Source organism: Micropterus salmoides, unplaced genomic scaffold (assembly GCF_014851395.1).
Source record: "Micropterus salmoides isolate LMB-PRFRI ecotype aquatic unplaced genomic scaffold, ASM1485139v1 Ms_hic_scaffold_13, whole genome shotgun sequence".
NCBI lineage: Eukaryota > Metazoa > Chordata > Actinopteri > Centrarchiformes > Centrarchidae > Micropterus > Micropterus salmoides.
The window spans coordinates 5,350,047-5,376,753 of NW_024040374.1; the positions used below are offsets into that span (position 1 = coordinate 5,350,047).

Consider the following 26,707-nt stretch of genomic DNA (forward strand, 5'->3'; position numbering starts at 1 on the left):
TCAGCGAGTCATGTGGGCTTTGGTGGTTGGAACTGGAGTTGTGGGAGTTTCGGCTCTAATGTTTCTCACAGTGACATTGAAGGCTGTTCCATTCGGAAGTAATTCTCGAAAGAACTAAATTCAGAGAAAACACAGATATTTATATTGGGGTTTTTTTTGCATTATTATTTGATAATGTTAGCTGTACAGCTTTAACATATCTGTTGTTTTATACATTCTGTTTTACAAACCTGTTCAATAAGTTTAGTGGTGGTTCCATTGCTGACCTCTCCATAGGAAGCTATCTTCATCTGTAGAAATGTCAGTAATTCCAAGCCTGTAGGGATTAAAAGAAAACATTACATGTGGAAATAAATAAAAGACTATCATGTTTTTAAAATCCTGATAAATGCTACATGTCCTTGACAATACAATTATTGCAGTTCCACCACTAATGTTAAAGGTAACATAAGGACATTAACACTAATTAAAAGAGAAGAAATGGCTTTGAAAGAAGTCTTTACTGATCATGTATTTTCGTTAAAAGTCACAGTTTCCTGCAGCCACACACTCTCATCCACAGCCCTCTGCATTGTTCTCTCTATCTGTCCACGTCTCTAGCCCTGACTCCCCAGACCTGCCATCCTCAAGCATCCTCATAGACTATGTCTGTTTGTCTTACATTGAAGTTTGCTCTTGGTCTGTAAAATATGCCGCTCTGCTGCCAGTGGACTTGCATGCTCATGGCTGGGTTGGGAGACCTTGGGTTGACTTACTGAGTTGATAACCAGCTTTGTGTGACTGCTTATTGCGATTGTGATTGTTAGGGTTAGTTAGGCCAGATAACCAAAAGATATCCTGGGTATGCTGAAATTGCTTGATGGTACAGGGCCCTGGCCTACTCTGCCCACTCCTCATCTGCAGCTCATTCCCTCATCAGCTACTCAAAATATATACCAGTTCACTTGCCAGGTATTTTAGTTTCTCTGTGTTTCATGTCTTGGCCTCCAGTCTCTACTCCTGTATTGTGTTTATCTGTTTACCTGAGACCTGTATCTAGAATCTGTTCCTTCCTGCCTGACCTGTGCTTTTGACCTTTTGCCTTTTATTGGATTTCTTTGCCTGTGATTGGCTGATTCTGGTTTTAAATCATGCCTGCCTCACCATCCCATAAGCCTCCATAAGACATTAACCTAATTGCCCCACCCATCATCACACCTGTTCTCACTTCTCATCAGCCCTGCAGAAATGTGGCCCTGGCCTACTCTGCCCACTCCTCCCCTGATACACATTCCCTTGTTGTTTGATTGTTAGTTATGTTATGTTGTTTTTCATGCCTTGGCTCGCTAATCTCTGCACCTGTACTGTGTTTATCTGTTTACGTAAGACGTGTATCTGGAACCTGTTTTTGCCTCTCCTCACTTGCATCTCATTTCCTCATCAGCTCCTCACCATATTTACAGGTTAATTTATTTTGTTCCTTGCCAGATTGTAGTTATGTTACCAATCATGTCTTGGTTCTCTAGCCTCTGCACCAAAACGTCACGGGATTGTGTTTATCTGTGTATCTGAGACCTGTATTTGGAACCCGTTTTTGCCTGCCTGATCTATGTGTTTGACATTTGCCCTGTTATTGGACTTTGGATTCCAGCCTGTTCCTTATTGGATTACTTTGTCTGTGTTAGACTGCCTTCTGGCCCTTGCCTGCTTCCCCATCCCATAAGCCTTTGAAGCTGCCTTTTGTGTAGTTCAATAATTGAACTGCATCAAGTATTCCTGTTAGACTGTTAGATAGTTGCCAACTAATAAAATATATATTTTTTTTACTGTCCAATAGAATTCATCAAGATTTGCTTTTCTGTGACACTACAGCAGAATCACAATGTCATAGATAAATGTTTAAAATAAATTTTATAACATCTCCTACCTAGATAGATATGCATATGTAACCAGAATTGTATGCTTTTTAGTTTTTGTCTATTTCATGGGAATTACAGCTCTGATAATTGTGATATGTCAAGAATAGCTATCCTATTCATATAACAAAAACAACACCCTATTCAAAATGAAAAATTACACTTACACAATTCTATACAGACACATACAGCAAATTTCCATTAGTCAAGGTAATTAGTATGTGTAATTTGTTCATTCACTTTCTTTTTCTGTGGGGGTGGGGTGAAATGGACTCCCAGACAGGCTGCAAATGTTTACTTAAAGAGCCGACTCATACAGCCGACTCGTTCACGACCACCATATCATTAATTTCATAAACATGGAGGAAAATGTTTCACTTAAAAGTGTTGATTCAAATTATACCAATGACCAATGAAATGGGTAGAGCTATGCTGGGGGTCTTTACAGTTTATTTGTCAGGGTGAGATACACCCTTTTCCTAATGCTATTTAACTACGTATAGTTTATATATGTAGTTGACCAAACAAAATTCCTACATTATAGCCTAGAAAGTGGATGAGAAATGGAAAATCAGGTTGTCACATACCTGTTTGTATGGTTTGGGCTGGAGTTGCAGTGGTTGGAGCTGGAGTGGTGGCTGTAATTGTGGTCGTAGGAGCTGGAGTTGTGGTTGCTGCAGTGGTGGTTGTTGGAGCTGCAGTGGTGGTTGTTGGAGCTGCAGTGGTGGCTTCAGTTGTGGTGGTAGGGGCTGGAGTTGTGGTCGCTGCAGTTGTGGTGGTTGGAACTGCAGTGGTGGCTGCAGGTGTGGGGGTTAGAGCTGGAGTTGAGATGGCGGCAGTTGTGGTGGTTAGAGCCGGAGTTGTGGTGGCTGCAGTTGTAGTGGTTGGAGCTGGATTTGTGGTGGTTGTTGTAGGGAGAGTTGTTGTGGTAGGTGGGGTTGTTGTTGTAGGGGGAGTTGTTGCCGTAGGGAGGGTTGTTGTGGTAGGTGGAGAGGTTGTTGTAGAGGGAGTTGTGGTTGGTGGAGTTGTTGTGGTAGGTGGAGTTGTTGTAGAGGAAGTTGTTGTGGTAGGTGGAGTTGTTGTTACAGGTGGAGTTGTAGTGGGCGTTGTTGTGGTAGGTGGAGTTGTTGTTGTAGGAGATATTGTAGAGGGAGTTGTGGTTGGTGGAGTTGTTGTGGTAGGTGGAGTTGTTGTAGAGGAAGTTGTTGTGGTAGGTGAAGTTGTTGTTATAGATGGAGCTGTTGCTGTAGGGAGAGTTGTTGTGGTAGGTGGAGGACTTGTGGTAGTTGGAGTTGTTGCTGTTGTAGGTGGGGAGGTTGTTGTAGAGGGTGTTGTGGTAGGTGGAGTTGTTGTGGTAGGTGGAGTTGTTGTAGAGGAAGTTGTTGTGGTAGGTGGAGTTGTTGTTGTAGGGAGAGTTGTTGTGGTAGATGGAGTTGTTGTTACAGGTGGAGTTGTAGTGGGAGTTGTTGTGGTAGGTGGAGTTGTTGTTGTAGGAGATGTTGTAGAGGGAGTTGTGGTTGGTGAAGTTGTTGTGGTAGGTGGAGTTGTTGTAGAGGAAGTTGTTGTGGTAGGTGAAGTTGTTGTTATAGATGGAGCTGTTGCTGTAGGGAGAGCTGATGTGGTAGGTGGAGTTGTTGTTACAGGTGGAGTTGTAGGGAGGGTTGTTGTTGTAGGTGGAGATGTTGTAGAGGGAGATGTGGTGGTAGGTGGAGTTGTTGTGGTGGGTGGAGTTGTTGTTGTAGGTGGAGAGGTTGTTGTAGAGGGAATTGTGGTTGTTGGAGTTGTTGTGGTAGGTGGAGTTGTTGTAGAGGAAGTTGTTGTGGTAGGTGGAGTTGTTGTAGTGACCGTTGTAATAGGTGGAGATGTTGTAGGGAGAGTTGTTGTGGTAGGTGGAGTAGTTGTTGTTGTAGGTGGAGATGTTGTAGGGAGAGTTGTTGTGGTAGGTGGAGTAGTTGTTGTTGTAGGTGGAGATGTTGTAGAGGGAGATGTGGTGGTAGGTGGAGTTGTTGTGGTGGGTGGAGTTGTTGTTGTTGTAGGTGGAGAGGTTGTTGTAGAGGGAATTGTGGTTGGTGGAGTTGTTGTGGTAGGTGGAGTTGTTGTAGAGGAAGTTGTTGTGGTAGGTGGAGTTGTTGTAGTGACCGTTGTAATAAGTGGAGATGTTGCAGGGAGAGTTGTTGTGGTAGGTGGAGTTGTTGTTGTGATAGGTGGAGGACTTGTGGTAGTTGGAGTTGTTGTTGTAGGTGGAGAGGTTGTTGTAGAGGGAGTTGTGGTTGGTGGAGTTGTTGTGGTAGGTGGCGTTGCTGAAGAGGACATTGTTGTGGTAGGTGGAGTTGTTGTAGTGATCGTTGTAATAGGTGGAGATGTTGTAGGGAGAGTTGTTGTTGTAGGTGGAGATGTTGTAGAGGGAGTTGTGGTGGTAGTTGGAGTTGTTGTGGTAGGTGGAGTTGTTGTAGAGGAAGTTGTTGTGGTAGGTAGAGTTGTTGTGGTAGGTGGAGTTGTGGTAGAGGAAGTTGTTGTGGTAGGTGGAGTTGTTATAGTGACTGTTGTAATAGGTGGAGATGTTGTAGGGAGAGTCGTTGTGGTAGGTGGAGTGGTTGTTGTTGTAGGTGGAGAGGTTGTTGTAGAGGGAGTTGTGGTTGGTGGAGTTGTTGTTGTAGGTGGAGTTGTTGCAGAGGAAGTTGTTGTGGTAGGTGGAGTTGTTGTAGTGACCGTTGTAATAGGTGGAGATGTAGTAGGGAGAGTTGTTGTGGTAGGTGGAGTTGTTGTTGTTGTAGGTGGAGATGTTGTAGAGGGAGTTGTGGTGGTAGGTGGAGTTGTTGTGGTAGGTGGAGTTGTAGAGGAAGTTGTTGTGGTAGGTGGAGTTGTTGTAGGGAGAGATGTAGTAGGGGGAGTTGTGGTAAGTGGAGTTGTTGTTGTAGGAGATATTGTAGAGGGAGTTGTGGTTGGTGGAGTTGTTGTGGTAGGTGGAGTTGTTGTAGAAGAAGTTGTCGTGGTAGGTGAAGTTGTTGTTATAGATGGAGCTGTTGCTGTAGGGAGAGTTGTTGTGGTAGGGGGAGTTGTTGTAGGGAGAGTTGTTGTGGTAGGTGGAGTTGTGGTTGTTACAGGTGGAGTTGTACTGGGAGTTGTTGTGGTAGTTGGAGTTGTTGTTGTTGTAGGTGGAGATGTTATAGAGGGAGTTGTGGTGGTAGGTGGAGTGGTTGTAGAGGGAATTGTGGTGGTAGGTGGAGATGTTGTAGGGGGAGTTGTTGTGGTAGGTGGAGTTGTTGTTGTGATAGGTGGAGATGTTGTAGGGAGAGTTGTTGTGGTAGGTGGAGGACTTGTGGTAGTTGGAGTTGTTGCTGTTGTAGGTGGGGAGGTTGTTGTAGAGGGTGTTGTGGTAGGTAGAGTTGTTGTGGTAGGTGGAGTTGTTGTAGAGGAAGTTGTTGTGGTAGGTGGAGTTGTTGTTGTAGGGAGAGTTGTTGTGGTAGATGGAGTTGTTGTTGTAGGAGATGTTGTAGAGGGAGTTGTGGTTGGTGAAGTTGTTGTGGTAGGTGGAGTTGTTATTGTTATAGATGGAGCTGTTGCTGTAGGGAGAGTTGTTGTGGTAGGGGGAGTTGTTGTAGGGAGAGTTGTTGTGGTAGGTGGAGTTGTTGTTACAGGTGGAGATGTTGTAGAGAGAGTTGTGGTTGGTGGAGTTGTTGTGGTAGGTGGAGTTGTTGTTGTTATAGATGGAGCTGTTGCTGTAGGGAGAGTTGTTGTGGTAGGAGGAGTTGTTGCTGTAGGGAGAGTTGTTGTGGTAGGAGGAGTTGTTGTAGGGAGAGTTGTTGTGGTAGGTGGAGTTGTTGTTGTAGGAGATGTTGTAGAGGGAGTTGTGGTTGGTGGAGTTGTTGTGATAGGTGAAGTTGTGGTTATAGATGGAGCTGTTGCTGTAGGCAGAGTTGTTGTTGTTACAGGTGGAGTTGTAGTGGGAGTTGTTGTGGTAGGTGGAGTTGTTGTTGTAGGAGATGTTGTAGAGGGGGTTGTGGTTGGTGGAGTTGTTGTGGTAGGTGGAGTTGTAGAGGGAGTTGTGGTTGGTGGAGTTGTGGTTATAGATGGAGCTGTTGCTGTAGGGAGAGTTGTTGTGGTAGGGGAAGTTGTTGTTGTTACAGGTGGAGTTGTAGTGGGAGTTGTTGTGGTAGGTAGAGTTGTTGTTGTAGGAGATGTTGTAGAGGGAGTTGTGGTTGGTGGAGTTGTTGTGGTAGGTGGAGTTGTTGTAGAGGAAGTTGTTGTGGTAGGTGAAGTTGTTGTTATAGATGGAGCTGTTGCTGTAGGGAGAGTTGTTGTGGTAGGGAGAGTTGTTGTGGCAGGTGAAGTTGTTATAGTGACCGTTGTAATAGGTGGAGATGTTGTAGGGAGAGTTGTTGTGGTAGGTGGAGTTGTTGTTGTTGTAGGTGGAGAGGTTGTTGTAGAGGGAGTTGTGGTTGGTGAAATTGTTGTTGTAGAGGAAGTTGTTGTGGTAGGTGGAGTTGTTGTAGTGACCGTTGTAATAGGTGGAGAGGTTGTTGTAGAGGGAGTTGTGGTTGGTGGAGTTGTTGTGGTAGGTGGAGTTGTTGTAGAGGACGTTGTTGTGGTAGGGTGAGTTGTTATTACAGGTGGTGATGTTGTCGAGGGAGTTGTGGTTGGTGGAGTTGTTGTGGTAGGTGGAGTTGTTGTTGTTACAGGTGGAGTTGTAGTGGGAGTTGTTGTGGTAGGTGGAGTTGTTGTTGTTGTTACAGGTGGAGTTGTAGTGGGAGTTGTTGTGGTAGGTGGAGTTGTTGTTGTAGGAGATGTTGTAGAGGGAGTTGTGGTTGGTGGAGTTGTTGTGGTAGGTGGAGTTGTTGTAGTGACCGTTGTAATAGGTGGAGATGTTGTAGGGAGAGTTGTTGTAGAGGGAGTTGTGGATGGTGGAGTTGTTGTGGTAGGTGGAGTTGTTGTAGAGGAAGTTGTTGTGGTAGGGGGAGTTGTTGTAGGGAGAGTTGTTGTGGTAGGTGGAGTTGTTGTTGTTACAGGTGGAGTTGTAGTGGGAGCTGGAGTGGTGAATGTAGTTGTGGTGGTTGGAGCTTCAGTTGTGGCTGCAGTTGTGGTGGTTACATCTGCAATTCTGGTGGTTGGATCTGGAGTGGTGGCTTCAGTTGTGGTGGTTGGATCTGAAATTGTGGTGGTTGAATCTGGAGTGGTGGCTTCGGATGTGGTGGTTGGATCTGCAATTGTGGTGGTTGGAGCTGGAGTTGTGGCTGCAGTTGTTGTAGTTGGATCTGCAATTGTGGCGGTTGGAGCTGGAGTTGTGGCTGCAGTTGGGGTGGTTGGAGCTGGAGTTGTGGCTGCAGTTGTGGTGGTTACATCTGCAGTTGTGGTGGTTGGAGCTGGAGTTGTGGCTGCAGTTGTGGTGGTTACATCTGCAATTGTGGTCGTTGGATCTGGAGTGGTGAATGCAGTTGTGGTGGTTAGACCTTCAGTTGTTGTGGTTGGAGCTGCAGTTGTGGTGGTTGGAGCTGGAGTTGTGGCTGTAGTTGTGGTGGTTACATCTGCAATTGTGGTCGTTGGATCTGGAGTGGTGAATGCAGTTGTGGTGGTTGGACCTTCAGTTGTGGTGGTTGGAGCAGGAGTGGTGAATGTAGTTGTGGTGGTTGAAGCTGGAGTTGTGGCTGCAGTTGTGGTGGTTACATCTGCAATTGTGGTGGTTGGATCTGGAGTGGTGGCTGCAGTTGTGGTGGTTGGATCTGCTATTGTGGTGGTTGGAGCTGGAGTTGTGGCTGCAGTTGTGGTGGTTACATCTGCAGTTGTGGTGGTTGGAGCTGGAGTTGTGAATGCAGTTGTGGTGGTTGGACCTTCAGTTGTTGTGGTTGGAGCTGCAGTTGTGGTGGTTGGAGCTGGAGTTGTGGCTGCAGTTGTGGTGGTTACATCTGCAATTGTGGTGGTTGGAGCTGGAGTTGTGAATGCAGTTGTGGTGGTTGGACCTTCAGTTGTTGTGGTTGGAGCTGCAGTTGTGGTGGTTGGAGCTGGAGTTGTGGCTGCAGTTGTGGGGGTTACATCTGCAATTGTGGTCGTTGGATCTGGAGTGGTGAATGCAGTTGTGGTGGTTGGACCTTCAGTTGTGGTGGTTGGAGCAGGAGTGGTGAATGTAGTTGTGGTGGTTAAAGCTGGAGTTGTGGCTGCAGTTGTGGTGGTTACATCTGCAATTGTGGTGGTTGGATCTGGAGTGGTGGCTGCAGTTGTGGTGGTTGGATCTGCTATTGTGGTAGTTGGAGCTGGAGTTGTGGCTGCAGTTGTGGTGGTTACATCTGCAGTTGTGGTGGTTGGAGCTGGAGTTGTGAATGCAGTTGTGGTGGTTGGACCTTCAGTTGTTGTGGTTGGAGCTGCAGTTGTGGTGGTTGGAGCTGGAGTTGTGAATGCAGTTGTGGTGGTTGGACCTTCAGTTGTTGTGGTTGGAGCTGCAGTTGTGGTGGTTGGAGCTGGAGTTGTGGCTGCAGTTGTGGTGGTTACATCTGCAATTGTGGTGGTTGGAGCTGGAGTTGTGAATGCAGTTGTGGTGGTTGGACCTTCAGTTGTTGTGGTTGGAGCTGCAGTTGTGGTGGTTGGAGCTGGAGTTGTGGCTGCAGTTGTGGGGGTTACATCTGCAATTGTGGTGGTTGGATCTGGAGTGGTGAATGCAGTTGTGGTGGTTGGACCTTCAGTTGTGGTGGTTGGAGCAGGAGTGGTGAATGTAGTTGTGGTGGTTGAAGCTGGAGTTGTGGCTGCAGTTGTGGTGGTTACATCTGCAATTGTGTTGGTTGGATCTGGAGTGGTGGCTGCAGTTGTGGTGGTTGGATCTGCTATTGTGGTAGTTGGAGCTGGAGTTGTGGCTGCAGTTGTGGTGGTTACATCTGCAGTTGTGGTGGTTGGAGCTGGAGTTGTGAATGCAGTTGTGGTGGTTGGACCTTCAGTTGTTGTGGTTGGAGCTGCAGTTGTGGTGGTTGAAGCTGTAGTTGTGGCTGCAGTTGTGGTGGTTACATCTGCAGTTGTGGTGGTTGGAGCTGGAGTTGTGAATGCAGTTGTGGTGGTTGGACCTTCAGCTGTTGTGGTTGGAGCTGCAGTTGTGGTGGTTGGAGCTGGAATTGTGGCTGCAGTTGTGGTGGTTACATCTGCAATTGTGGTGGTTGGATCTGGAGTGGTGGCTGCAGTTGTGGTGGTTGGATCTGCTATTGTGTTGGTTGGAGCTGGAGTTGTGGCTGCAGTTGTGGTGGTTACATCTGCAGTTGTTGTGGTAGGGGGAGTTGTTGTAGGGAGAGTTGTTGTGGTAGGTGGAGTTGTTGTTGTTACAGGTGGAGTTGTAGTGGGAGCTGGAGTGGTGAATGTAGTTGTGGTGGTTGGAGCTGGAGTTGTGGCTGCAGTTGTGGTGGTTGGATCTGGAGTGGTGGCTTCAGTTGTGGTGGTTGGATCTGAAATTGTGTTGGTTGAATCTGGAGTGGTGGCTTCGGATGTGGTGGTTGGATCTGCAATTGTGGTGGTTGGAGCTGGAGTTGTGGCTGCAGTTGTTGTAGTTGGATCTGCAATTGTGGTGGTTGGAGCTGGAGTTGTGGCTGCAGTTGTGGTGGTTGGATCTGCTATTGTGGTGGTTGGAGCTGGAGTCGTGGCTGCAGTTGTGGTGGTTACATCTGCAATTGTGGTGGTTGGATCTGGAGTGGTGAATGCAGTTGTGGTGGTTGGACCTTCAGTTGTGGTGGTTGGAGCTGGAGTTGTGGTGGTTGGAGCTGGAGTTGTGGCTGCAGTTGTGGTGGTTACATCTGCAATTGTGGTGGTTGGATCTGGAGTGGTGAATGCAGTTGTGGTGGTTACATCTGCAATTGTGGTGGTTGGATCTGGAGTAGTGAATGCAGTTGTGGTGGTTGGACTCTCAGTTGTTGTGGTTGGAGCTGCCGTTGTGGTGGTTGGAGCTGGAGTTGTGGCTGCAGTTGTGGGGGTTAAATCTGCAATTGTGGTCATTGGAGCTGGAGTGGTGAATGCAGTTGTGGTGGTTGGACCTTCAGTTGTGGTGGTTGGAGCTGGAGTGGTGAATGTAGTTGTTGTGGTTGAAGCTGGAGTTGTGGCTGCAGTTGTGGTGGTTACATCTGCAATTGTGGTGGTTGGATCTGGAGTGGTGGCTGCAGTTGTGGTGGTTGGATCTGCTATTGTGGTGGTTGGAGCTGGAGTTGTGGCTGCAGTTGTGGTGGTTACATCTGCAGTTGTGGTGGTTGGAGCTGGAGTTGTGAATGCAGTTGTGGTGGTTGGACCTTCAGTTGTTGTGGTTGGAGCTGCAGTTGTGGCTGCAGTTGTGGTGGTTACATCTGCAATTGTGGTGGTTGGATCTGGAGTGGTGAATGCGTTTGTGGTGGTTGGACCTTCAGTTGTGGTGGTTGGAGCTGGAGTGGTGAATGTAGTTGTGGTGGTTGGAGCTGGAGTTGTGGCTGCAGTTGTGGTGGTTACATCTGCAATTGTGGTCGTTGGATCTGGAGTGGTGAATGCAGTTGTGGTGGTTACATCTGCAATTGTGGTGGTTGGATCTGGAGTGGTGAATGCAGTTGTGGTCGTTAGACCTTCAGTTGTTGTGGTTGGAGCTGCAGTTGTGGTGGTTGGAGCTGGAGTTGTGGCTGTAGTTGTGGTGGTTACATCTGCAATTGTGGTTGTTGGATCTGGAGTGGTGAATGCAGTTGTGGTGGTTGGACCTTCAGTTGTGGTGGTTGGAGCAGGAGTGGTGAATGTAGTTGTGGTGGTTGAAGCTGGAGTTGTGGCTGCAGTTGTGGTGGTTACATCTGCAATTGTGGTGGTTGGAGCTGGAGTGGTGAATGCAGTTGTGGTGGTTGGACCTTCAGTTGTGGTGGTTGGAGCAGGAGTGGTGAATGTAGTTGTGGTGGTTGAAGCTGGAGTTGTGGCTGCAGTTGTGGTGGTTACATCTGCAATTCTGGTGGTTGGAGCTGGAGTGGTGGCTGCAGTTGTGGTGGTTGGATCTGCTATTGTGGTGGTTGGAGCTGGAGTTGTGAATGCAGTTGTGGTGGTTGAACCTTCAGTTGTTGTGGTTGGAGCTGGAGTTGTGGCTGCAGTTGTGGTGGTTACATCTGCAATTGTGGTGGTTGGATCTGGAGTGGTGGCTGCAGTTGTGGTGGTTGGATCTGCTATTGTGGTGGTTGGAGCTGGAGTTGTGGCTGCAGTTGTGGTGGTTACATCTGCAGTTGTGGTGGTTGGAGCTGGAGTTGTGAATGCAGTTGTGGTGGTTGGACCTTCAGTTGTTGTGGTTGGAGCTGCAGTTGTGGCTGCAGTTGTGGTGGTTACATCTGCAATTGTGGTGGTTGGATCTGGAGTAGTGAATGCGTTTGTGGTGGTTGGACCTTCAGTTGTGGTGGTTGGAGCTGGAGTGGTGAATGTAGTTGTGGTGGTTGGAGCTGGAGTTGTGGCTGCAGTTGTGGTGGTTACATCTGCAATTGTGGTCGTTGGATCTGGAGTGGTGAATGCAGTTGTGGTGGTTACATCTGCAATTGTGGTGGTTGGATCTGGAGTGGTGAATGCAGTTGTGGTCGTTAGACCTTCAGTTGTTGTGGTTGGAGCTGCAGTTGTGGTGGTTGGAGCTGGAGTTGTGGCTGTAGTTGTGGTGGTTACATCTGCAATTGTGGTCGTTGGATCTGGAGTGGTGAATGCAGTTGTGGTGGTTGGACCTTCAGTTGTGGTGGTTGGAGCAGGAGTGGTGAATGTAGTTGTGGTGGTTGAAGCTGGAGTTGTGGCTGCAGTTGTGGTGGTTACATCTGCAATTGTGGTGGTTGGAGCTGGAGTGGTGAATGCGGTTGTGGTGGTTGGACCTTCAGTTGTGGTGGTTGGAGCAGGAGTGGTGAATGTAGTTGTGGTGGTTGGAGCTGGAGTTGTGGCTGCAGTTGTGGTGGTTACATCTGCAATTGTGGTGGTTGGATCTGGAGTGGTGGCTGCAGTTGTGGTGGTTGGATCTGCTATTGTGGTGGTTGGATCTGGAGTGGTGGCTGTAGTTGTGGTGGTTGGATCTGCTATTGTGGTGGTTGGAGCTGGAGTTGTGGCTGCAGTTGTGGTGGTTACATCTGCAGTTGTGGTGTTTGGAGCTGGAGTTGTGGCTGCAGTTGTGGTGGTTACATCTGCAATTGTGGTGGTTGGATCTGGAGTGGTGAATGCGGTTGTGGTGGTTGGACCTTCAGTTGTGGTGGTTGGAGCAGGAGTGGTGAATGTAGTTGTGGTGGTTGGATCTGGAGTGGTGGCTGCAGTTGTGGTGGTTACATCTGCAATTGTGGTGGTTGGATCTGGAGTGGTGGCTTCAGTTGTGGTGGTTGGATCTGCTATTGTGGTGGTTGGATCTGGAGTGGTGGCTGCAGTTGTGGTGGTTGGATCTGCTATTGTGGTGGTTGGAGCTGGAGTTGTGGCTGCAGTTGTGGTGGTTACATCTGTAGTTGTGGTGGTTGGATCTGTAGTTGTGGCTGCAGTTGTGGTGGTTACATCTGCAATTGTGGTCGTTGGATCTGGAGTGGTGAATGCAGTTGTGGTGGTTACATCTGCAATTGTGGTGGTTGGATCTGGAGTGGTGAATGCAGTTGTGGTCGTTAGACCTTCAGTTGTTGTGGTTGGAGCTGCAGTTGTGGTGGTTGGAGCTGGAGTTGTGGCTGTAGTTGTGGTGGTTACATCTGCAATTGTGGTCGTTGGATCTGGAGTGGTGAATGCAGTTGTGGTGGTTGGACCTTCAGTTGTGGTGGTTGGAGCAGGAGTGGTGAATGTAGTTGTGGTGGTTGAAGCTGGAGTTGTGGCTGCAGTTGTGGTGGTTACATCTGCAATTGTGGTGGTTGGAGCTGGAGTGGTGAATGCAGTTGTGGTGGTTGGACCTTCAGTTGTGGTGGTTGGAGCAGGAGTGGTGAATGTAGTTGTGGTGGTTGAAGCTGGAGTTGTGGCTGCAGTTGTGGTGGTTACATCTGCAATTGTGGTGGTTGGAGCTGGAGTGGTGGCTGCAGTTGTGGTGGTTGGATCTGCTATTGTGGTGGTTGGATCTGGAATGGTGGCTGCAGTTGTGGTGGTTGGATCTGCTATTGTGGTGGTTGGAGCTGGAGTCGTGGCTGCAGTTGTGGTGGTTACATCTTCAGTTGTGGTGGTTGGATCTGGAGTGGTGGCTGCAGTTGTGGTGGTTGGGTCTGGAGTTGTGGCTGCAGTTGTGGTGGTTACATCTGCAATTATGGTGGTTGGATGTGGAGTGGTGGCTTCAGTTGTGGTGGTTGGATCTGCAATTGTGGTGGTTGGAGCTGGAGTTGTGGCTGCAGTTGTGGTGGTTACATCTGCAATTGTGGTGGTTGGAGCTGGAGTGGTGAATGCGGTTGTGGTGGTTGGACCTTCAGTTGTGGTGGTTGGAGCAGGAGTGGTGAATGTAGTTGTGGTGGTTGGAGCTGGAGTTGTGGCTGCAGTTGTGGTGGTTACATCTGCAATTGTGGTGGTTGGATCTGGAGTGGTGGCTGCAGTTGTGGTGGTTGGATCTGCTATTGTGGTGGTTGGATCTGGAGTGGTGGCTGTAGTTGTGGTGGTTGGATCTGCTATTGTGGTGGTTGGAGCTGGAGTTGTGGCTGCAGTTGTGGTGGTTACATCTGCAGTTGTGGTGGTTGGAGCTGGAGTTGTGGTGGTTACATCTGCAATTGTGGTGGTTGGATCTGGAGTGGTGAATGCGGTTGTGGTGGTTGGACCTTCAGTTGTGGTGGTTGGAGCAGGAGTGGTGAATGTAGTTGTGGTGGTTGGATCTGGAGTGGTGGCTGCAGTTGTGGTGGTTACATCTGCAATTGTGGTGGTTGGATCTGGAGTGGTGGCTTCAGTTGTGGTGGTTGGATCTGCTATTGTGGTGGTTGGATCTGGAGTGGTGGCTGCAGTTGTGGTGGTTGGATCTGCTATTGTGGTGGTTGGAGCTGGAGTTGTGGCTGCAGTTGTGGTGGTTACATCTGCAGTTGTGGTGGTTGGATCTGGAGTTGTGGCTGCAGTTGTGGTGGTTACATCTGCAATTGTGGTCGTTGGATCTGGAGTGGTGAATGCAGTTGTGGTGGTTGGACCTTCAGTTGTGGTGGTTGGAGCTGGAGTTGTGGCTGCAGTTGTTGTGGTTGGAGCTGCAGTTGTGGTGGTTGGAGCTGGAGTTGTGTCTGCAGTTGTGGTGGTTGGATCTATAATTGTGGTGGTTGGAGCTTGAGTTGTGGCTTCAGTTGTGGTGGTTACATCTGCAATTGTGGTGGTTACATCTGCAGTTGTGGTGGGTGGATCTGGAGTGGTGGCTGCAGTTGTGGTGGTTGGATCTGCTATTGTGGTGGTTGGATCTGGAGTGGTGGCTGTAGTTGTGGTGGTTGGATCTGCAGTTGTGGTGGTTGGATCTGCAATTGTGGTGGTTGGAGCTGGAGTTGTGGCTGCAGTTGTTGTAGTTGGATCTGCTATTGTGGTGGTTGGAGCTGGAGTTGTGGCTTCAGTTGTGGTGGTTACAACTGCAATTGTGGTGGTTGGATCTGGAGTGGTGAATTCAGTTGCGGTGGTTACATCTGCATTTGTGGTGGTTGGATCTGGAGTGGTGAATGCAGTTGTGGTGGTTGGATCTGCAATTGTGGTGGTTGGAGCTGGAGTTGTGGCTGCAGTTGTGGTGGTTGGATCTGCTATTGTGGTGGTTTGAGCTGGATTTGTTGCAGCAGTTGTGGTGGTTACATCTGCAATTGTGGTGGTTGGAGCTTGAGTTGTGGCTGCAGTTGTGGTGGTTGGATCTGCTATTGTGGTGGTTGGAGCTGGAGTTGTGGCTGCAGTTGTGGTGGTTACATCTGCAATTGTGGTGGTTGGATCTGGAGTGGTGAATTCAGTTGCGGTGGTTACATCTGCATTTGTGGTGGTTGGATCTGGAGTGGTGAATGCAGTTGTGGTGGTTGGACCTTCAATTGTGGTGGTTGGACCTTCAGTTGTGGCTGCAGTTGTTGTGGTTGGAGCTGCAGTTGTGGTGGTTGGAGCTGGAGTGGTGAATGTAGTTGTTGTGGTTGGGTCTGGAGTTGTGGCTGCAGTTGTGGTGGTTACATCTGCAATTGTGGTGGTTGGATCTGGAGTGGTGGCTTCAGTTGTGGTGGTTGGATCTGCAATTGTTGTGGTTGGAGCTGGAGTTGTGGCTGCAGTTGTGGTGGTTACATCTGCAGTTGTGGTGGTTGGATCTGCTATTGTGGTGGTTGGAGCTGGAGTTGTGGCTTCAGTTGTGGTGGTTACATCTGCAATTGTGGTGGTTGGATCTGGAGTGGTGAATTCAGTTGCGGTGGTTACATCTGCATTTGTGGTGGTTGGATCTGGAGTGGTGAATGCAGTTGTGGTGGTTGGACCTTCAATTGTGGTGGTTGGACCTTCAGTTGTGGCTGCAGTTGTTGTGGTTGGAGCTGCAGTTGTGGTGGTTGGAGCTGGAGTGGTGAATGTAGTTGTCGTGGTTGGGTCTGGAGTGGTGGCTTCAGTTGTGGTGGTTGGATCTGCAATTGTGGTGGTTGGAGCTGGAGTTGTGGCTGCAGTTGTGGTGGTTACATCTGCAATTGTGGTGGTTGGATCTGGAGTGGTGGCTTCAGTTGTGGTGGTTGGATCTGCAATTGTGGTGGTTGGAGCTGGAGTTGTGGCTGCAGTTGTGGTGGTTGGATCTGCTATTGTGGTGGTTGGAGCTGGAGTTGTGGCTGCAGTTGTGGTGGTTGGATCTGCTATTGTGGTGGTTGGAGCTGGAGTTGTGGCTTCAGTTGTGGTGGTTGGATCTGCTATTGTGGTGGTTGGAGCTGGAGTTGTGGCTGCAGTTGTGGTGGTTACATCTGCAATTGTAGTGGTTGGAGCTTGAGTTGTGGCTGCAGTTGTGGTGGTTGGATCTGCTATTGTGGTGGTTGGAGCTGGAGTTGTGGCTGCAGTTGTGGTGGTTACATCTGCGATTGTGGTCGTTGGATCTGGAGTGGTGAATTCAGTTGCGATGGTTACATCTGCATTTGTGGTGGTTGGATCTGGAGTTGTGAATTCAGTTGTAGTGGTTACATCTCCAATTGTGGTGGTTGGATCTGGAGTGGTGAATTCAGTTGCGGTGGTTACATCTGCAATTGTGGTGGTTGGATCTGGAGTGGTGAATACAGTTGTTGTGGTTGGATCTGCAGTTGTGGCTGTAGGAGCTGGAGTTGTGGTGGCTGATGTTCAAGGAGTGAAAATAATATGATCTATTATCCGAGGTGGGTTAAAATCAAAGGCATTTGGACTTATACTTGATACTTGAAGACATTTCGCATTCCATCCAAGGGGCTTCTTAGTTCTGACTTTCCGTGCTGCCTATCCCTAATCCTCTATATACATTGTTGTCCTTGAAAATGTGTACTTATCCAACTATGTACATATTCTGCATAGGGTGGACAGATGGAGAGGGTCTGCAACTACTTATCCACCACTTACAATGCTGTCCTTTCATGCCTTCCCAGGAAACTTAACTTAACACTCACATTTGGCCTCATGTGACAGAACTAACAATGGCCATTCAGACTTAGCCTAAGGTGATTCTGATGACCATATGCAACTTAAATTTGGAATTAATGTTTTGGCATTTAGTATTAACCACAATCAGATATAATGTTTTGCAAATAAATTCTCAATGTTTAATAATGCTTTTTAACCGGTACGGTAAGTAAAATTAAAAACCTTTTAAACTTTTTGTCTTAGTTTTTTTTGTATCTTTTAAAAAAGTCCTTGACAGAACCATTCAGGCAGTAAATGCCATCTTGGAAATGAACCAAAGCAAAGTAATCAACTCTACTAACCCTAATATCATTACATATTTCATTAAATTAATTTTGATAATTTCATCTTAAAACAATTAAGGCAAACAGAATGGCCATTTTATAATCATTAGTCATTGTATTCTAATCCAAGTCCAATTTCTTTGTCCGATCTTGTTTGTGTCAAACTACTAAAGTTTATTTAATTAGACAAATATAATTTCTTTTATAAAGAAGAGATAAAAACAAGCAATAACTTGGCACAATCTTTTTTATGTTGTATATTTTGTTTGTCATATAAAACATATACTGAAATAATTTTAAAATCAAAGTATAAATATCCCTCCAGTAGTTACCTTGTCCAGATAATGTATGTAAATATCCAAGGAAAAATATCCACCAAGAGATTCTTATTTTCATGATGACTGGTGTTACTTCTTGCTACTCCAGGTACAGACAATTACTCTGTGATTGTATGTTGCACTTAGTTTAGAATTGCTCCTCCCTAAACTATGGAGGAAGTTACAAAGCGTTGGTCACAGAGCCTCCTTTCACTAAACCTGAAAAAACAGGTTAAGTTACAGACACATATGTCAACACAGAATGTGGTACTAGTAACAGAAGGTATTTTTTAAAACAACTTTAGCTGGTATCAAATAATTGGAATTTAAATAGGGGCAAAGTTCATCCCCATTGACATCAAGGTTGTCAAACAGGTTTCTTATTTGTGTAATGCAGTTCCTCTCCATCTGTTCTTTATGCTTTTTGGTATATTCAAACTCTACTGTTCTACATTATTAGCCTACACATTCACATCCTGTGAACAGTGGAAGTCTTGAAAACATTTTTGCAGTTTCTTTACAGCATATTTTAGCTGTTGGCTTTTTCTGATGCATTTCTCTGTGTTTCTGTGTTCACTGAACTGGAAAATCTTGTGCATGTGAAGGCCGTCTGTAGGACTAAAATGTGGTAAGATATTTTACTTCTTAATATTATCAACATAATTGCTGTAAGAGGAAGTAATATGGTTTATTGTAATGGATACATTTTTCCATTTGATTTAGAATTCAATTGAATTTTAATCTCTTTTATAACAACAGTGGATCAAATAACTACATGTGGAGGAGTGGCAAAGAACAGTTAATCAAATGCTTAAATCCATGTTACGCAAGTATGTTACGACACTGAAAAGGATGAAGGGGTGCCTTTTGTTCTTTTCGCCTGTCGTGAAGCCAAACAAAAGTCCCTCGGGTTCAGCCCCACTGAACTTGCGTTTGGGCATGGTATCCGTGGCCCTACGAAAGGGCTGAAAGAGCGGTTTATGTCTGATTGGTACTGAGGTACTATGACTAATGTGTTGGATTTTGTTTCTCAGTGCAAGGATTGGCTGCATTGTGCCTCAGAACAGTTTACTACATGTAATATGAAAGGAGTTGCTTTAGTGATGAACCCACATCATATAAGATGTATGGAAAACAAAGTCAACATAGTGTTTAAAACTTGTTGCACTGCCTCAAAGTTGACAAAATTATTAAAGCAGGTTTAACATAATTTTTTTAAAGATGGTTATATACTCACATATAATGTGGTATTATATCAGTGCTAGTAGATTCTTGTTCTATTGAGTCGGCTACAAAAAGAAAATCAAAAAATTTGTATTATGCTCTGGCGGAATCTCTTTAAAATTTATATGATTTGATTTGATGCACTCTGCTATGTGTCAGTATCGATAGCTAGTTTGCAGTGATTTTAAAATAAAAATAAAAATAATAGTCTGTATGGCACACCTCCACACAATAAAAGTATGTCATCACATGATCATCCAAAATGTTAATAATGTATGCAACGTCACTACAATTTTATTTTCAGTCCAAAGCAACTGTTGATGCGGAAAACATACCACGAGTTGTCGCAAAGTAAATATGGCGACATGAACAGTACAATTGTATGTGTTATTTCCACTGTATAAAATATTTTAATAAAAATACCAAAACAAAAACACTGTTAGTTTTTGCTTTGCATGCGTCACATGGCATTCATTATTTAATGATGGAATTTAATTATCTCTGAATTTATAGCACTGATTTATTTTATTGAAAACCATCTACCAGATATTTGTGGTTGGAATTTCTTGAAAATTCTAGAAAGTAATTTTAGGTTATACAATTTAAAAGATTTATGTTTTTTGTTCTCCTCCTGTACTCAGTTGTTGAAATATACAGGAAAGTGAACTTGAAAATGTTGTTGTTGTTTTTTAAGAAAATCTCCAATATAGGCCACTGTAAAAATTCTAAAGTCATGCAGCATTACCACACATACATTTCCAACACACATGCATTTTCAGCCTACCTCATCTTCACCTGGTTGAACACTTATTTTTATAATTCCTCATCTGGCATTGTGTCTGCTAATATTTATAACTTTATATATTGAGCTACATTTTTTTATTTATTGTTATACACAATAGCAACATTTTTGCTTGATATTATCTTTTCACATAATGTTTTAAGGCATATCACAATAAATAATGTATTTATAATATCCTCTTTGTTTTCAAATCAAATGTCAATCAAAGTTTATTTTAAAGGATTTATGAAAGAACACAAAAGGAACAAAAATAAACTTCACATATAAGTATGTCTCTTTATTAGCTTGTTAACAGTCCAGAGCCACGATCATAACAGGCACCTTCTGAGCAACAGGTTAACATATATAAATCTGTTGTCTTGGTTTTTTCTCTGAACAGGTATCAGCAGAAACAGTTTTCTTTTATCAGGGAGCAGCAGCAAGTGTTTCTGTTAGAGGGGTGTGAAGTGTCACGGTGGTGCTCCCCTCACGAACACGTCCGCCTAGATGTAGGCCTATCAGGTAAAGTTATGTAGCCTGTAATTTTAACTTAAGTCAAATAGGCTACAGCTATGTAGTGCACAGAAGCTGTTGCCCGTGGTTACTCTCCATAGAGTGCCTGCCGTTTATGGCGGGGCGCTTGGCTCCTGTTTACCTGTGAAGAGCAGAGCAACCCCGCGGGGCCAAGCAACTACGTTGTGATTTTAACAGTGTTCCTAAGACCGCCATCTTCCCCAATACTAATCAGCATGCATTGTTTAGCTATCCACTTCGCTATGGCATTTGAAATTTGTTGAAAATTGTTTGGGTGGGTGACTCCTGTGACCCATGGTTTGACTGTATGTGTTCAGAGCCAGTGAGCAACGGACTTTCAAAATAATAATAAAAATAAAAACTGCGTTAATGCATGATAAAATAATTGTTGTCCTTAATTAATGTGTGTCCAGCCCTAGTTATCATACATATAAATGTTGGTACAGATGTGAGCAAAATAGACATTTTAGTACAAAATAATTTTTAAAAATCAGTGTTTCTGAAAATAAATACATTCTGTCTGCAGGTGAAACAATTAAAAAACACTTTGCTGCATAGTCTTGCAGCACAAGATGGTGGTTGGACCCTGACAGGTGGTGGTTGGAGATGATGTGATTCAAACAGGGGACTGTGGTGGTTGGAGCCTAAGTATTGGAGGCGGACTCTGGGTGGTTAGCGCCAAATTTGTGAGGTGTGATGTGGTTGGAGCAAGAGTCTTAGGGGTGAGGGTGGTTGGAGTCATGGGGGCCGTGGTGGTAGGAGCCTGACTGGTGGTGGTTGGAGCTGGAATTGGGGAGCTGTTTTGGTTGGAACTGGAGCTATGGGAGTTTGAGCTCTAACCCTAATTTTTATCACGGTAACTTTGTAGGCTGTTCAGTTCAGGATTACCTTTCTAAAGAACTAACTTGAGAGAAAACAATAATAATGTTAGCTTTACAGCCTTAACAAAACTGCTATTTTACTTATATTCTTTTACATACCTGTTCAACAAGTTCAGTGATGGTTCCATTGCTGACCTCTCCATAGGAAGCTATCTGCATCTGTAAAAATGTCAGTGAGCCTGTAGGGATTAAAACAGAATATTATTATTATTATTATGTGGATACTAATAAAATACTAACGAATAATTTGGGAGTTATGTGTCAGGGTTTAAAAGATTCCAGGTAATTGCTACATGTCCTTGAACATACAAATACTGCAGGACATAATCACTAAATATAACAAAGAAATAGCTTTTAAGTACGTATTTAAAGCCACACACTCTCATTTCAAGCCCTCTGGATTATGCTCTCTATCTGTCCCTGTCTCTAGCTCCAACTCCCCAGATCCTCAAGCTGTCCATCAGATGCTCTCAGACTTTCCCTCATGTCCTGCAAATAATTCTCTCACCAGCTACTCACCATACCAGTTCACTTCCTTTGTTCCATGCCTTGCACACACACACACAGTTGTATTTTCATCACTATAGGTGACATTATTGACTTACATTCAATCCCCCGAGATTTACCCTAACCATAACCACTACTAACCCCTCCCCCCCACCGAAACTTGGGAGGGCAGATGAATCATCTCCAGACTTAAAAAAGAGTCACATACCCTATACCCAACGCAAAGTCAGCCATTTTGAATTTTTTAGGAATTCTTTCACCATTTACAGACTCTGTACTTTGACAAACTCCTCCTAGAGAATTAGTCCAATCGACTTAAAATGTGGGCAGAGCAATCTTAAGACCTTGGCAATGATAACTACATAGGTTTTAAGATTGTACCAAATGTGGGAGACAGATCTCTATGTATCTCTAGACTTAAAAAAAGTAATCTACACGACTATATGATCAAAAGACCTCATTCACTCACAAATTTTAATAACATAAAAGTTTACTATTGTGTTCAGTAGTAGATCATACTTCACTTTTTCAAGTAAGATCAGGTTTGTTTCATCACAATATCTGCTGGTAATCTGTTGTGTTTGTTTATTTTTTTAATTAATCCCAATTTAGTTATTTATTATTTATTTATTTATTTAGCTATAAATAAACACCCTCATTTAATGAGCAAGAAGTTGTCTGCTTTGAAGCAGAAGACACGGTCAATGTATTGAGATAATTTTATATATAATATATTATATATATATATAATATATAATATATATAATAACTTTTTTTATAAACTGGGTGGTGCCCCTATGACAACATTTTACCTTTTGTTTTCTGTCTTGGCTCTAGCCTCTGCACCTGTATTTTGTTCACCTGAAAAAAAATCTGGAACCTATTTATGCCTGCCTGACCTGTGTGTGTTTGACCCTTTACATGTTTTTTGGCTTCCTGCCTGCTCTATTTTGGATTTCTTTGTCTGTCCAGTTTTTTAAAATTGGATATATGGTAGTGGCAGTTTAGTAGAATTAATATTTAACATTTTCAGGAAAACAATTAAATCAAATTCCTCAGTTTTGAGAGACTGATTATTATTTTAATTTGCTTTAATTGTGTGTGTGTCCCCTCGTGGGTCTGTGCACATGGAAAGCTGTTTTCTCTACTCTGCTCTCTGCCACACTGTTACAGCGCATAACCATCGTCGCTGCCTCTCACAGCCGTGGGGTTTATGTTGTTTTCCAATTTCTACCTTGGTGAATTTGAGGTATTGTACTGTCTGTGCCATCTTTGCACATGTATTGTAATGCGCTTTTGCTTCACTTGGCTACAATCACCACTACCATGATCTGTCTGTCTGTCTGTTTACATTTTGTAACAACACAGTCTAGGTGTTAATAGACAAAATATTGATGATTTGTGGTGTTTAGCTATTTGTCTCCGTCAACTTAAACAAACAAAAGACCGGATAAAAATATCACGCCAATAATTACCTTGTCCAGAGGATGCATGTAAATATCCAAAGAAAAATATCCAACAAATGACTTTTCTTTCCATGTTGACTAATGTTACTTCTCACTACTCCAGGTACAGACTGTTTCTGTGATTGCATATTGTATTAGTTTGTAAATTACAATAGACAGTGTGACACTTTCATGTAGCTTGAAAAATCGGCAAAGTCACAGATACGCATATTATGCACAATTCTTTCTAGAATCTTTGTAATAAAAGGCAGTTTTGAAATTGGTCTAAAATTTTGATGGAGGGAGGGGATAGTCTCATGTTAACAATGATCACAACAATAAAATTTTAATGAAAAACATGTACATGTACATTTTGTTAATGTGCATGCTTTTTAGCTCACTTGGAACCTTGATGGAGGTGATTAGAAAAAAAGTACCAGGTAACAGGTACAGGTAAAACTTTTCCCCAATCGAAAACCAAAAAAGGCAAGTTGAGGCGAGTTGAGCTGGTACCATGCAGTGGAAAAGGGGCAGGATCCAAGATGGGAAATCCTTAGTCAAAATATATTATTTACAGTTTATAATTGAGTCAGGGTGTGTTTCATTTCCACAGAGATTAAAGATCACTAATACAGAATGTGTTAGGCTACTACTAGTAACAGATGGTTTTAGAACTACTTTAGCTGGTATCAAATTATTTTAAAATGAAAACTTCATCAAGGTTGTAAAACAGATTTCTTATTCACGTAGCCCAATACAATTCCTCTCTTCATCTGCGCTCTCTGCTTTTTGGTCATTTTAAACTCTACTACATTATTACTTTTATTTTTACTCACTTTAATCACTACTGTAGTAGCTCAGTCTAATACTGAGGGCTACTGAGGTGGTTTAGCCCAGGAGTGCCCTGGCCGACGCGCTTTGTTGTGTTGCTGATTAATAAGTTTATTTGTTTTACCGTGCAGAGTAAAATGTCCATTTAGCCTATCTAGTTTCAACGGCAAAACCATATACATGCAATGGACTGTCAAACAAAAGGCAAGGCAACAAGCAAGCAGGCCAAAACTAGCAGGTTAGCAAAAAGCAGGTTTGTCAGGAGACATACAGTAAATAACTCAACGATTTAGCAGGGACTGGATGTCAGACTCTGCCTTAATTACAGCAGGTTTGCATCAGGTGGGTGAATTTAAATCAGCAGGTGTGTCAAGGTGGCATACCTGGGAGCTGTGGCACAAACAACTCTGCTGCCAGGAAAGACAAGAGAGAGAGAAAGAAAAAGCAAGAGAGAACACAGACAGACAGACAAAAACCAAAAGGCAACAGGCATCCAGCTTTTCAAACAAACAAACAAACAAAATAAATTGTCAACATGGTGTTTAAAGCTTGTTGTACTACCCCAAAGTGGAAATAAATATGAATGCATGCTTAGCATATTTTTTTTGTAAGCATGGTTACATGTTTTACATACATTATAGACAGGTTTCTTCTTCTTAAACACTACTCGATGAGCGCGCAGCCAGGGGGCAAAAGCACTTTGGTAGCCGGTCAGAAGACTGTAGTCAACCACTGTAATCAGCGTAGATTACCCATTGTTTGTAAATTCTTGTAGACTGCCAGAGGCATTCTTTCCACAGTTATAAGTACTGCCATTTGGCCTAGCTGTGTCATACTCAGAGATGCAAAGAACATTGTTTTCCGTTGTACACTTTGTGCGACCAGCAAAAAGTTTACAACTGCAAACAATTTTGTATTGAAGCACAGCAATGTGAAACTTTGGCTGTAGAAAGAAATTCCGGCTGCTACTGCCAGTGATGCATCCTCTTGGCAGGGGAGAGTGACGTTAATCAACAAAAAAACAGATAAATAAAAAAACAGAAAATACTTCTCTTATAAATATATGTGCAAAACAGTAACGTTGGTCCTGAAGTTGAGACACTTGCTTGATTTTCTTTTTATCTCAGTGTCGTTAAAAAACGTAATGCTTCATAAAAGTCATACTCATTGATGCTGTTATGAATTTGCTTAAATGTTTGGGAGTAACCTGCTTTGTTTTTTATTATTTTTAAATAGCCTATATCCATAGCCTATATGATACAGCATCCTCTGGTCTGAGATTCTGCAGTGTTTTCATTTCAGCTGTTTGTTGACACCTCAGGTTAATTACTGTTCCAGTAAAGTGGATTCATATCTAAAATGCGCTGCTGAACAGGTTTCCTGTCACTTTTAAGTATGGGGTGCGGTGGTTGAAAGTAATTGTAACGTGACTATTTACTTTTAATACCCAGTAATAAGTAAAGTAATATTGTTACTTTTTAAATGAATAATATTAGTAAAAAGTAACTAATCACCATTACTGAGTAATTTGCCCAACACTGTAGCTAGATATGTGAGTGCTGCTCATCTCGTGATGATGTTGCACAGAAACCCATCTATATCAATGCTAGTTGATTCTAGTTCTATTGTGTTTGTGGTATAAAACGGAAATCATTTTGTACCAGACACACACACAATGTCACGATCGTGGTGTGGAGGCAGGTTGGAGAACCCAAACGCAGGACACAGAGCGGGGCAGGTATGGTACAACAAAGGGTTTTAATAAACAAACAAAAGCGAGCAGGTGAGTGGCTGAATAACTGAAATCCAAAAGTACCGGGAGACGAGACGAGACAAGACAAGCGAGGCTGGTTAGGCAGGCAGAGAGTACACGCACGACAGACTGGGGGGTAACATAAACAATGACCGGACAAGGACAAGACAGAAACACCAGGTATATATACACAGGGACTAATGAGCAGGGCGGGAGCAACACAGGTGACAGACATGAGACTAACGAGGCAGAGAGAGAGAGCAGAGGAAAACAGAGAGACTAGACATGACAAGCAGACTATATAACAGATACTGGACACTAGACAGGACAGAACCCAAAACTCAACATACCAAGGCAGATACCAAACTCAAAAGTAAACACAAAGGATGGACAACCGGCAGAGCGTGACACACAAACACAATAGAACTTTTGTAACATTTGTCATAATTGAATAAATGATAAAGACGATCAAGGACTGAATTACTGTAAAACACATCGTTTAAGCAGGTATCCAGCTCCTCATACTGCATACCAGGCTACAAAAAGCCGGATCTGGCGCATTTCTTCTTTCATATTCTGGTTGTTCAATTAATTGGACAGACACATTCTTAAGACTAATACATTTATTCTTGATGACACAAGAAAAACAGATTTATGATCAATAGACATTTCTGTGCATTCTGTGCATGTAAGTAATATGCAACAGACTGTTCAAAATCCTGATTCAGGGTACAATTGTCATAAACTTGTTATGAGGCACTTGCAAAGGTAACCATTGTTTTGTATGAGGAGTGTCCTTATTTACTTGCAATGTAGGGAGGAGTGAGCAGGAAACACTTCACTAGTTTCCTGGTTCCCAGGCTTTTAGCTTGACAGCTGCTTCTTCAGTTACAAAGCATGGGAATTATTGATACCTCTTAAATCCCTCTTTAATAGGTCAGATTGCTTGGTTTGAGCTTTTCATTGTACTGTGTAAATCATTTGACACTTGCACATCTCCACTCTTCACATTTCTGGGAAATACAGCCAACAGTGTGGTTATGAGTCATTTTGTTGACTTGTCAAGACTTTTCTAAAGATTTAATTTAACAAAATGATATTAGACATAAGAGGGGACTGAGCCTAAAATCCTCTGTGTTTAATAAAAAACACTTTTTCTCTCATCTGCAGTGCAATTTAGGTACTTTAGAGATTTTGAAGATCACAGCAGTACAGTGGAATACAATGTCATTTGATGTGTTGTGCTCAAACCACTGAAAGTTACAGCTGGGGATGTCGTGGCTGCAGATGTGATAGTTACAGCTGGAGTTGTGGCAGTTACAGCTGGAGTTGTGGCAGTTACAGCTGGAGTTGTGGTGGCTGCAGCTGTGGAAGTTACAGCTGGGGTTATCTTGGCTGCAGCTGTGGAAGTTACAGCTGGGGTTATCGTGGCTGCAGCTGTGGCAGTTACAGCTGGAGTTGTGGTAATTACAGCTAGAGTTGTGACTGATTGAAAATGCACAAGGCTGCACACTTTCTGTATGGTATATATCACTTTCACCAGTACAAAGTCATACATTGCAGGAGACAGAGCATGTCATTGTGATACAGAAAAGAAAAAGACAGCACTGCATGTCACAATGGTAAAAATTACAAAATTAGAAATGTAAGCATGGGGGATACTACCGAAGCCCTAAGCTGGATCCATTCAAATATTTATTTTACCACGTTTTCCCGTGATAATGGTATATCTATCTTGTGATCTTGAGATAATGAATATTGTTTCCCTTGATAACAGGATACCGTT

General features: G+C 43.9%; 1 protein-coding gene across 1 annotated transcript; it reads right to left on the reverse strand.

Moving 5' to 3' along the window:
- LOC119901338 (mucin-2-like) lies at positions 1 to 17,088 on the reverse strand. Its single transcript, XM_038716968.1, has 7 exons — positions 16,981 to 17,088; positions 8,350 to 16,045; positions 5,012 to 5,233; positions 4,035 to 4,195; positions 2,483 to 2,692; positions 231 to 316; positions 1 to 114 (listed from the first exon to the last, which is right to left on the reverse strand). The coding sequence occupies exons 1-7, from the start codon at positions 17,042 to 17,044 to the stop codon at positions 1 to 3; spliced, it is 8,553 nt and encodes a 2,850-aa protein (XP_038572896.1). The 5' UTR covers positions 17,045 to 17,088.
- Between the last annotated feature and the right edge of the window lie 9,619 nt (positions 17,089 to 26,707).

Bases quoted from the DNA above. Each gene is read 5' to 3' on its own strand.
- LOC119901338 (XM_038716968.1), bottom strand. From the start codon at position 17,044: ATGAAAATAAGAATCTCTTGGTGGATATTTTTCCTTGGATATTTACAT. The intron at 5,234-8,349 runs TCCAGCTCCAAC...CACCTACAACAG, and splicing joins ACCACAACTGCAGCCACAAC to CAACAACTCCAACTACCACA. The intron at 2,693-4,034 runs GTCACTACAACA...CCACACCTGCAG, and splicing joins CATCTCCACTTATTACAACG to CCACCACTGCAGTTCCAACC.